Source organism: Callorhinus ursinus, unplaced genomic scaffold (genome assembly GCF_003265705.2).
Source record: "Callorhinus ursinus isolate GAN/ISIS: 27379988/994484 unplaced genomic scaffold, GSC_fseal_2.0 scaffold2, whole genome shotgun sequence".
NCBI classification, from domain to species: domain Eukaryota; kingdom Metazoa; phylum Chordata; class Mammalia; order Carnivora; family Otariidae; genus Callorhinus; species Callorhinus ursinus.
In genome coordinates, this window is record NW_027397064.1 from 32833027 (window position 1) to 32845563 (window position 12537).

The 12537-nt window shown below is 38.8% G+C and overlaps 1 protein-coding gene across 2 annotated transcripts; it reads left to right on the forward strand.

Annotated features, from left to right (window-relative positions):
* The first annotated feature begins 27 nt into the window (after nt 1–27).
* CLK1 (CDC like kinase 1) lies at nt 28–8879 on the forward strand. Of its 2 annotated transcripts, XM_025893835.2 has the most exons (13): nt 28–179; nt 1719–1879; nt 2117–2345; nt 3330–3420; nt 3815–3881; nt 5419–5535; nt 5624–5790; nt 6488–6582; nt 6676–6805; nt 7420–7502; nt 7936–8015; nt 8296–8386; nt 8515–8879. In XM_025893835.2, exons 2-13 carry the CDS (start codon nt 1719–1721, stop codon nt 8656–8658), a joined length of 1455 nt encoding a protein of 484 aa, XP_025749620.1. In that variant the 5' UTR covers nt 28–179; the 3' UTR covers nt 8659–8879. The 2 variants fall into 2 exon arrangements, with proteins under 2 accessions (XP_025749620.1, XP_025749627.1); XM_025893842.2 differs by lacking the exons at nt 28–179; nt 1719–1879; nt 3330–3420 and having other exon boundaries at nt 2206–2345.
* Nucleotides 8880–12537: the final 3658 nt, after the last annotated feature.

Consider the following 12537-nt stretch of genomic DNA (forward strand, 5'->3'; position numbering starts at 1 on the left):
GCCCCGCCCCGCCCCGCCGGGGGACGCGCTCGCCGCGTCACCAGTGTTTTCGAGTAGAGTCCCGACGCTGCGGCTGTCAGCTCCATTTTGTTGTTGGAGCCCGTCGCAGTCAGTTGGGCTTTTCCCGTTTTCGCGTTGCAAACTTCGTCTCCTTTGGCTTGGACTCTGTGGCCTGGACGGTAAGATGCCGGAGGAAGCGGGCTAGGTGTCAGGGCCTTTTTTCTGTGCCTCGAGAGCGCCTGGTGATGCCCTCTTCTCGCTTGTTGGCTGCCTATAATCCCCGACACGACGACCCTTTTTTTCCTCTCACCCCTGGGTTGCACGAAGGCGGCGGGCTTGTCTTCCTTTCTCTGCCGAGCCTGTTGCCGCGAGTTTCTCCTTGAAGCGCGACGCCCCAGACCCTGGCGAGGGGTAGTGAGCGACTGCTAGGCTGGAAGGCTGGGCCAGGCGCCCATAGGCGCCATTTTGTTGGCGACGGCCTTGGCCACCTCGGCGGATCTGTAAGATGGCGGCGGGGCGGAGGACGCGAAGCTTTCTGCTGGGGGTGGTGTTTACTTGGGTCCTGGAATGTGCGTGTCACTCTCTTGTAGCAAATGGAGAGAACACATTGGCCTGATATGAGGCGGTATCACCGAACGTCTAGACTAGTCTTGGAAAGATTCGAGTGAAAATCGCGAGTGCCTTTCCCCTCGGTGGCGTTAACAAAAATCAGATTTAGGGACCCGGAGAAGCAGAAATAATAGGGTTTATTTGAAGGAGCGTGTGAGAGAAGTCAGGCTATGAGACATTTTATGCGTTGGAATTTTTGCGCCCCCTTACCCCCCCAACCCCTAGGGAACAATTGGAGTGTTTTGATTCAGTTATGTTAAAGACGTGGTGGAGTCCTAGCAGTTTGTACTGGTAAGAACGGTAGTTGATTTTCGTTCGAAACGTTACTGGAAGGAAGGCGCTCCCGTCCCCCAAATTGATCATATAAGATTGCTTTTAGAATAAGCTAGGTTTTGTTACTTATAGCATGTTCTGGGTACCTCAAAAGATGGTATTTCGTGGTTTTCTAATGCCACCGTTGACTTCTGTGTATAATAAAAGACGTTGGTAGTTTGATCGATTTATCTGCTTTACGGAAATAATAATGAGGGTTCTTTCGCAAAGAACATTTATGATTGCATTTGAGTTGGAGGCTAGTTTCTGATAAACATTTAAATGGGGAGGGTTACATATATGGACCTATAGTAAATTTGTGCAGCTGACAGGAAAGGAGTACGATTTTTACCAGAATTGATAAATTGGATTTTCTGGCCCCCACCCCTTTTATTTCTTTTCCTACCTGTTTTCAGTAAATCTTAGCATAAGGTGGATAGTGCATAATACCTATTAGTAGAGTTTTGGACTCCACAGTTTGGCACACAGCGCACTCGTTGGATTTATTAATGATTTTAGATTGGTTGACAGTGACTTTTGAACTTGGATTTAAAAGAACATTTTAGGGACACCGGTCCGACTGAATCAGTAGAGCGTGAGACTCTTGATCTCTGTGTTGTGAGTTCCAGCCTCACATTGGGTGTGGAGATTATTTAAAAATAAAATCTTTAAAAACAAATTAAAACAAAAGAAAAAAATCCCAGCTAGAGTGAATTTGCAAAGAAGAGTTTCATTAAACTGCTCAGTGTTGACAGGTGGAATACAACTTAACTGGGAAAACTTGTCTTTTTATGTAGATGAGACACTCAAAGAGAACTTACTGTCCTGATTGGGATGAAAAAGATTGGGACTGTGGAAAATGGAGAAGCAGTAGCAGTCATAAAAGAAAGAAGAGATCCCATAGCAGTGCCCGGGAGAACAAGCGCTGCAAATATAATCATTCTAAAACATCTGATAGGTAAGGATGGTACTTAGAGTGTCTCAGTGTAAAAATACATTTCACTACAATGCAGTATGTCAACTATGTCTCAGTAAAAGTGTGTGAGGGGGATATATTTTCTTGATTAAAATTATAGTATCACTTAACAATAAATCCCATTCCTTTCTGTTTCCAAAGATGACTTGTAATGTTTGTAAAATTGTGTGTATTTTTTTGGTGGGGAAAGCATAAAGTCTTAAAATTGATTTTTTTTAGCCATTACTTGGAAAGCCGATCCATAAATGAGAAAGATTATCATAGTCGACGCTACATTGATGAATACAGAAATGACTACAGTCAAGGATGTGAACCTGGACATCGTCATAGAGACCATGAAAGCAGATATCAGAACCATAGTAGCAAGTCTTCTGGGAGAAGTGGAAGAAGTAGTTATAAAAGTAAACACAGGATTCACCACAGTACTTCACATCATCGTTCACATGGGGTATGAGCTCTTTTAAAACATTTTGTAAAGTTTATTTCCCACGTGGAACAGTAATACTTGAATTTGTGTTTGATCATTTGAGAAAGTTCTGTTTAAAAAGAAGTCATGTCAATTTAACTTGGATTCTTTCTGTTTGTGCATTGAATAGAAAATTGCTGAATGAAATACAGTACATATTAAGTTTTATAGTAACATTTTATTAGTAGTTGGCAACTAATTGTCATTCCAGTGAATCAGTGGAAGTAATTAGATTAGTTTGTTTTTATGGTATTTCAGGAAATTTTATTTGATAAATTGAAGTTTTGTCACAATAGAATAAGCATTTTATTTTTGTATGGTTGAGGGTTTAGGCATGCCTTTTTCTAGCAAAGCATGCTCTAATTTTTTCACTAAGCAAATCACTTAACAGATTTGAACATTATGGGTAATGGGTTAATTTGAAGATCAGTTCAGATGACATTTGAAATGACATAGTGTTATTCTTGTATGCCAAATCTTTTTTTTCCTCCCCAAAATAAGGACTTTAATTTTATTTACTGTTTTAATATTTGTTTTCTTAGATTAGCTAGGAAATCTTAATTTGGCCACAGTCTACTTTGACCAAGTAAAGATTACATCCTACAATTTTGCAACATTAAATTAGAACACTAGAAACTTAAAATTATGTTTCAGTGAATGCTACAACTAAGCATTTTTTTTTTTTTTAAGAAAAACAATTGTATTATGTTTTGTTGCCTTGCCACTTTGAGTATCTTATCTGAAAATCTGTTCCTTGCCATGTTTTTCTCCTGTTAACATAAACTATGTGCCCTGTGAATTTCTGGGGACTGAATTTGAAATTGCTCCTGCCAACCGTTTGTGGCCTGGCGTGTATCTGAATGCCTGAATATCTCCCCGCTGAATGAATTTCGTATTCTGCCCTGAATTCACTCGGGTATATTGATTGGCTGGATGATCTTGGTGCCGCCCACTTGACGTTTCCAGAAGAGTCACCGAAGGAAAAGAACCAGGAGTGTAGAGGATGATGAGGAGGGTCACCTGATCTGTCAGAGTGGAGACGTACTAAGTGCAAGATGTATAGAATATTTTTCAACACTTATTAACTTTTCAGATAACATAATCTATATATAAAGATTTCAGGGATTTGGAAATCTTTTCTTTCTCTGTTTTTTTGTTTGTTTTTCATTTCTTTTGGTGGGGGGGGATTGTGTTTTTTTTCTTTCTATAGAAATTTAATATTTGTTAAGCAGAACTTCCAGAACAGTAAATCAAGTTAATAAAATGAGCTTAAGAATGAAATTAGACCTAAAAATAGTTAAAAATGTTTTTTGACAGTGTTGACCAATAAAATGTCTAGTGATAAGGAAATTTGTAGCATCAACTAGAATAATCTGCATTGATAGTATTTATTATGATAAGTAAACTATTTCCACTTCTTGGTATAACTGAGATTTATTTCTCTCTTTTAGATGAAATTGTTGATACTTTAGGAGAAGGAGCTTTTGGAAAAGTCGTGGAGTGCATTGATCATAAAGCGTAAGTTTCCTAGCCTGAGACTGTATTTGGTGTTGTCAGCAATAGTAGAGAATTTTTTTAGCTTTGGAATATTGCCTGACCATAAATTAGATATGTTATTATATACTTTCACTTGGTTTTTTGACTTTGATCTAGGAAACTCCCAGTAAAAGGTACCAGCCCTTTAGGGGCACTTGGGTGGCTCAGTCGGTTAAGCATCTGCTTTTGGCTCAGGTCATGATCTCAGGATCCTGGGATCAAACCCTGCGTTGGGCTCCCTACTCACAGGGAGTATGCTGCTCCTCCTTCTGCCCACAGCCCCCCTACTCGTGTGTGCTTGCTTTTTTACCTTTCTCAGATAAATAAAATCTTTAAAAAAAAAAAAAGTACCAGCGCTTTAGATTATTAAACATTAGCTATTAATAGTGTATGTAGTCTTTGATTTTGAGGATGGATTTTTTTACAAAGTATTTTGTGCCACTGGGCAGCGCGCGCGCACACACGCACACACACACACACACACACACACACCCCCCATATCAGTGATCCAAATCAGAACTTGCCACAGCCTTGGTTTTATGTTAGGGGTATTTGAAACTGGGCTTACCCAAGACATATTGACACAGTCTTCAGGGTAGTTACTTAGGAATCTCTATTTAGAAAATGCTATAATTCATAACACAACGAATGCTATAATAACATAGCTAGGGTTGAGAACTCTTTTAAATTGGTATCACATGTTTATTTGTGCCTTTCAAACTACTGGTTGAATTTTTTTTTTTTTTAAGATTATATTTATTGTCAGAAGGAGAGAGAGCACAAGCATGGGGAGCAGCAGGCTCCCCACTGAGCAGAGAGCCAAGTGTGGTACTCTGAGCCACCCAGGCACCCCTACTGGTTGAAATTTCTTGAGATAGTATAAGAAATTTTTCCAGTATCTTTTTTGTTTCTTATTTGAATTTTCCCCCATTCTGAATGGCAGAGCTTTTCTAAGTGAATTATTGGGAAGGGCTTCCTACTCTTGGTTAGTAAGGCCCTGAGAAGTAGAGCTCCTTACTATGCTCTCCCATATCCCAACTTTTCTGGTAACCTAGACAAAGTGAAGAATTTGATAAAATATTTGCCAGTGACAGGTACTACAAGAGAACTGTTTAAAATCATGTGTTTTGAGTCTTAGTTGGACAGCAAATTGAAGTGGTGATATCCCAATATTCTTGTTACATTACAGCTATTAAATATAGTTTAGCTGAAGGACCAAAAAAAGAAATCAGGTGAGTGGTGGTTTGATGAAAAAAAAAATTGTGTCATTCAACATGTATTTGTATCATCTGATTCCACCATATAGCTAAAGATCATTCTCGTTGCTTACAGTGAGTTGCAATTAGAAGAGAGTACTTAACGTATAGTCAGATAAAACTGAATGCTAGACCGTAATTCAAGAAAACAAATACATTGGGTTAAACTAGAAGTAGTACAGTTTGAAAAGAGTGATAGAGAAATGGAAGAGGACATCATTTTTAACATTTTTTTTTAACTTGAACTTAATTCTCTCTAACAGAGGAAGTAGACATGTAGCAGTAAAAATAGTTAAAAATGTGGATAGATACTGTGAAGCTGCTCGCTCAGAAATACAGGTTCTGGAACACTTGAATACAACAGACCCCAGTAGTACATTGTAAGTATCAAAGTAGAACTCAGAAAATGCTCTCAGGTACATTTGAATTGTGAGAATCTGTACTCAGTTATTTTTCATGTGTTTATAGCCGCTGTGTCCAGATGTTGGAGTGGTTTGAGCATCATGGTCACATTTGCATTGTGTTTGAACTATTAGGACTTAGTACTTATGACTTCATTAAGGAAAATGGTTTTCTGCCATTTCGTCTGGATCATATCAGGAAGATGGCATATCAGATATGCAAGTCAGTGAATTGTAAGTACTTGGCATATCTTCCAGAAATTTGAGATTATTAAGACTAATTTAATGCCAGACTGATTTGGATATTTTAAGAAAAAAATGGAATCTTACACAAGCCTAACTTAAGGGTAGGTTTGAGGAAGATGTTGATGACAAGCTATTGGGTAGTTTTGCATTTCATTAAGTAGTATGTTGTCCATCATGTAATAATGTCATATAGAAGACTAGTTTAGCCTGATTCATAACTACTTCCACTTCTCCCGGAAGACTTGCTACTATGGTTCTGATACCTGCTTTCATGGTCTCTGTGATGTTGTCCAGGTTCACATCCTTGACTGTAGTCATTTCTGTATTCGTCAACGTAGCATCGACTTTGATAATCTTTCTCATTTACGGGTCTGCTTTCCAAGTAATGGCTAAAAAAAATAGATTTTAAGATTCTATGCTTTCCCCACCAAAAAAATCCACACAATTTTACAAATGTTACAAGCCATCATTGGAAACAGGCAAATCTCGGCTTCATGAATAAAAATACTTCACTTTTTGAGCATTTAGCTGGTGGTGGACTGAGGGTAGTGGGTGGTTTTCTAGCAGGCGGTTGCATGTTGACAACTTTGGACATGTTCATCAGAGAGGTTTTTTTGTTGTAGGGCTTTTGAGTTTGGTTAGGTTTTTGATTTTCAGATCACAACTTTTTCTGTTTCATTCTCAGTTCTGCACAGTAACAAGTTGACTCACACAGACTTAAAGCCTGAAAACATCTTATTTGTGCAGTCTGACTACACAGAAGCATATAATCCCAAAATGGTAAGTCTTCAGGTGTATACCTTCATTGTTTGAAATGAAGCTCTTATGTCTTTTTAATATTATGCGTCCTTAACCCATCATTTGTGATTGCAGAAACGTGATGAACGTACTTTAATAAATCCAGATATTAAAGTTGTAGACTTTGGAAGCGCAACATATGATGATGAACATCACAGTACACTGGTATCTACAAGGCATTATAGGGCACCTGAAGTTATTTTAGGTAAGTTACTTGATTGTGCTTTGGGAACCTGTATATATCTTTACTGACGCTAACTTTTTTAAGATTTTATTTATTTGCAGAGAGAGAGAGAGAAGAGGGAACACAAGCAGGGGGAGTGGGAGAGGGAGAAGCAGGCTTCCAGCGGAGCAGGGAGCTTGATGCAGGGCTCAATCCCAGGACCCCGGGATCATGACCTGAGCCGAAGGCAGACGCTTAATGACTGAGCCACCCAGGTGCCCCTGAAGCTAACTTTAAAATTTATAGTTCTAGTCTTATTCTTTGTGGGGATTTTTCTAAAATCTTTTTCCCTTTAAGAGATTAGTAACTTAAAACACAGTAAGGGTAGGGGGTGCCTGGGTGGCTCAGTCGGTTAAGTGTCTGACTTCAGCACAGGTCATGATCTCAGGGTCCTGGGATGGAGCCCCACATGGGGGGCTCCACTCTTGGCAAGGAGTCTGCTTATCCCTCTGCCCCTCCGCCCCCCAGCTTGTGCGCATCCACTCTAATAAAATCTTTAAAAAAAAACACACATTAAGGATTTTAAGCTCATGTTTGTTTTTTAATGTCTTTGAGAAATATAGTTTTTTTCCTAACAGTTTGCTTTTGCTTTGCAGCCTTAGGGTGGTCCCAGCCATGTGATGTCTGGAGTATAGGTTGTATTCTTATTGAATACTACCTTGGGTTTACAGTATTTCCAGTAAGTGACAGTGATCTGTTTCAATGGTTTTGCTCAAAAAAAGTGTTTATGTGAATGAGCACTTTAAAGCGCAAAGTATGTACATTTAGGCATTAGGCAAGTTTTTTTTTCTAATTAATAGACTTAATTGTTAAGTATAAAGGAATAAAAATTCTGTAGCTGATGCTATTGGATATTTGCATTTCCTTAAGAATTTATCATTTAAAAAAATTTTTTAAGTATATTATAAACAATTACCTGTTCATTTGGAGATAACATTGGTGAGCTTGTTCTGTGGGCCTTAATATTTGTTGTCAGCTGTAACTTGCTAACAGTTTGCCCTTTTTAGTAATCACCTTTCTTTTGATCTCTATGGACTAGAAATTTAGCAGCTATGTTAAATGAGAACAAAGTATACAATGTGCTTATTAACAAGTTTTGTTTATTGTTTTAGACACATGATAGTAAGGAGCATTTGGCAATGATGGAAAGGATTCTTGGACCTTTACCAAAACATATGATACAGAAAACCAGGTATGTTTTTATTTAAGAGTAGGTGCCATCCTTTGTACCACTTGGTCTTACATTCTGATTAGAACTTTTTAATATAAACAATGAAGTCCTAATGCTTTTTCACTTAAATAACAGATTCCTTTGTTGGAAAGCCAATAACTAGGCTATGTTTTCAAGTCTCTAGTGAAGTGTTAATCTTTGATCTATAAAAGCATAATAATTGAAACCAATCATTTTCCTAGAGGTGTTAAGTTTTCATTGTCAGCATTATAAACATCAATGGATATTGACTTATTTTTAGGAAACGTAAATATTTCCATCATGATCGATTAGACTGGGATGAACACAGTTCTGCCGGCAGATATGTTTCAAGGCGCTGTAAACCTCTGAAGGTGAGTCTGGACCATTACTTAAATGATTAAATAAAATCTTGAGTTTTCCCTTCTCTTTATGGTAAAGAAATAAAATTACGATAAGTGGTAGTTTAAAAGACTGTTGACTGTATTTCTTTTCCTTTCAGCAATTTATGCTCTCTCAGGATGCTGAACATGAGCTTCTCTTTGACCTTGTTGAGAAAATGTTGGAGTATGATCCAGCTAAAAGGATTACTCTCAAAGAAGCCTTAAAGCATCCCTTCTTTTACCCCCTTAAAAAAGCTTCATAGATCTATAGTTCTCTTGAAGATATTTTATAGACTGTATCAGTCTAATTTTTAAATAAGTTATTTTGTATAGCTTTTGTAAAATTCTTACATTTTTGTATTGCTGTTTATTTTGCTTGGATAATTTGATTTAAGTAAATTGCTAAAGTAATGAACATTTTTTTCCAGTAATTACTGTATAAAATGATTTATTCAGAATAAATTTTTTGTGCTTATGAAATTTATAGGAATCTGTACAGTTTTTTTTTAAAGGTAGAGTGTTGTGTTTTTTTTTAATACTTACTCATTTGCGAGACAGCATGAGCAGGGGGATGGAGGTAGAGGGAGAAGCAGACTCCCCGCTGAGCAGGGAGCCCAATGCGGGACTCGATCCCGGGACTCCAGGATCACGACCTGAGCTGAAGGCAGACGCTTAACCATCTGAGCCACCCAGGTGCCTCCTGCACGGTTTTTAGCACTGTTTTTCTTCCTGTATATATTTCCATTTTTGGAGGTTTCCTTTAAGTCTTTGGAAATATTTAGCTTTGTTTCCATATTAGGGATGGCCAGCATTGGGGCTTCTGCCTTCCTCCTTGAAAACAAATGTAATGAATCCAAATTTTACAGAATAAAAAGAACTGGAGATTGGCCCCCAATTTTTTTCTCCCTTTATTCCCATTCAAATACCCCCTGAGTGGGATACTACAAATGGCTTCAGGTCCTTTTCTCATCCAAGACTGGTAAGAAATAACAGAAAAGCTTCCATGGGGCACCTGGGTGGCTCAGTTAAGTGTCTGCCGTCAGCTTGGGTCATGATCCCAGGGTCCTGGGGTCAAGCCCCACATCACTCTCCCAGCTCAGCCGGGAGCCTGCTTCTCCCTCTCCCCCCTGCTTGTCCTCTCTCTCAAAAAACAAAAATTGTAAGAAAGAAAAAAGCTTCCAGAGGGGCACCCGGCTGGATCAGTCAGTGGAGCATGCAACCCTTAATGTTAGGGTTGTGAATTTGAGCCCCACACTGGGTGTAGAGATTAAATAAAATCCTTAAAAAAAAAATCTTTCCAGAATACTTTGTAGCCAAGTGTCAAATATTACGTGACTGGTCAAAGTTAGGCATTTGTCTATGGTTTTATTTATGCTTGATCATTTAAGACTACAGTCAGTTTTTGTTTTTTTTTTAATTAAGTTCCTTAAGACTTTAGAGTTGTAGCTTCACATCAAAATTGAGAGGAAGGTACAGAGATTCCGTATGTACCTCCTGCCCCCACACATGTATAGCCTTTTCTGTTAATCAACATCCCTCACCAATGGGTACATTCGTTAAAATTGGATCTATGTTGACATAATCACCTAAAGTCCATAGATTACTTTCTAGTTGACTTTTAGTGCATTACATTCTGTGGGTTTGTACAAATGGAAGATGACATGAATCCATCATGACAGAATACTGAGCATTTTCACTGCTCTAAAAATCTGTGCTCTGCCTTTTATCCGGCCCTGCCCTGCCCTCCCCTCCCATACTCTGGCAACTACTGATCTTTTAACTGTAGTTTTGTCTCTTCCAGAATGTCCTATAATTGGAATACTGTAGTATTTAGCCTTTCAGATTTTTCACTTAAATGTACATTTGTTTCCTCCATCTTTTCATAGCTTTATCATTCATTTCTTTTTAATTCTGAATTAGTATTCCATAGTCTGGATGTACCACAGCTTATCCATTCACCTACTAAAGGACATCTTACATGCTTCTAAGACAATTACGAATAAAGCTGCTAAAAATATCCATGGACAGGTTTGTGTGTGGACATGTTTCCACTGCTTTTGGATAGATAACAAGGAGTGATTGCTAGATGAAATAGTAAGGATATAGTAAGAGTTATTTTTATATTTGGGTTAAGAAGCCTTTAGTAGATGTGTCTCACAAATATTTTCTTCCAGTCTGGCTTGTCTTACACAGAAATTGATTTTTAGAATCTAGATTGTCAGTTCTTCATGGGTTAGGCCTTTAGTGTCTCTAAAAATTCACCATACCCAAGATCATCGAGGTTTTCTTTGTAGGAGTTCTAAAAGTTTTGTGTTTCACATTTAAGTCTAATCCATTTTGAGTTAATTTTTGTGAAGGATTAATCTTTTTATGTGTGGATGTCCAGTTCCTGCACTGTTGGTTCAAGAATTTTGGGGCTTTTTAGAAATTTAAAAATTAAGCAGATTTGTAGGCCATATAAATTCTTGATGCTAGAATGAGGATCTCAACTCCAGAGTCAGACTGTGTAGTTTGAAAACTAGCCCTTACTAGCTGCAGGACTTCGGAATGTCACCAAGTCTATGCTTATCTATATTATTTGTAAAACAGGAATATTATGGCATTTACCTCTCAGAGTTATGTTTATGTTTAATAGATGAAAAGCACAAGTGGTGGGGCGCGTGGGTGGCTCAGTTAGTTAAGCGTCTGCCTTTGACTCAGGTCATGATCCCAAGGTCCTGGGATCGAGCCCCACTTGGGCTCCCTACTTGCAGGGAGCCTGCTTCCAACCTCTCCCACTGCCTGCCGCTCCCCCTGCTTATGTTCTCTCTCTGTCAAAATAAAATCTTAAAAAAAAATACATACACAAATGGAATAGTGGCCTAGATTGTATATAAGCTATTGATCTGGAAGGAACCATGTATATCTTGATTGGTATTTTGCATGTTTGGTCCCTTGCAATACAGTTAGTCTTAAGGTTAATTCCCATTCAAATTACATTAAGGTTGCCTGTGCAGAGGGTGTCTGAATTTTTTTCTTGAGTAAACCCTAAATGATAGTACATTTTATTTTTTAGCATCTTTTTTTTTTTTTTACTTCATCTTAGGGAGAGAAAATTGGAAGCAGACTCCCTGTTGAGCATGGAGCCGACACAGGACTTGATCCCACGACCCAAACCGAAATCAAGAGTCACACCCCCAACTGACCGAGCCACCCAGGCGCCCCTTCATTATTTTTTTTAAGATTTTATTTATTTTATTTATTTTAATCTTAAATAAGATCTTATTTATGTTTTGTCAGAGAAAGAGCATAAGCAGGGGGGGGAGCATCAGGCAGAGGGAGAATCAGCCTCCTCGCTAAGCAAGGAGCCCGATGGAGGACTCAATCCCAGAACCTGGGATCGTGACCTGAGCTGAAGGCAGTTGCTTAACCAACTGAGCCACCCAGGTGCCCCAAGATTTTATTTGAGAGAGCAGGGGGAGAGGGACAAGCAGACTACACAGAGACCAACACAGGGCTTGATTCCACAACCCTGAAATGATGACCTGAGCTGAAATGAAGAGCCGAAGGCTCAACCAACTGAGCCATCCAGACACCCTATGATAGTACTTTTTTTTTTTTTTAAGATTTCATTTATTCATTTGAGACAGCATGAGCAGGGGGAGAGACAGAGGGAGAGGGAGAAGCAGAGTCCCCGCTGAGCCGGGAGCTTGACAGGCTTGATCCCAGACCCCGGAAGTCATGACCTGAGCCAAAGACAGATACTTAACCATCTGAGGCGCCCGTGACAGTACATTTTAAATGATAACATTAGATAATCTCAAATTATATATGATGGCTATAGCCCTAATTTTTGAGTTATTTTTGCCATTGAAGATGGTGACATGGATATTCAGTTGTACTAATTAACACCCTAAGATGTGAGAGAAATGCACTGGTTACATAGGTTTGACTGAAAGTAAGATGCATTCGATTGAATGACATAAACCTTTAAGGGCTCAGATTTAAAAGGAAAGAGAGGTGGGTGGTGGGGGGAAAAAAAAGTGAGGCAGTGAGGCTTAGCCTGCCCCCGAGGAATGGTGTCCCGGAGTGAATTTGCTAACATCCTGTTGGGTCAAAGAAAATCACACAACCGGGTCCCAGCATTTACATGGGAGGACATA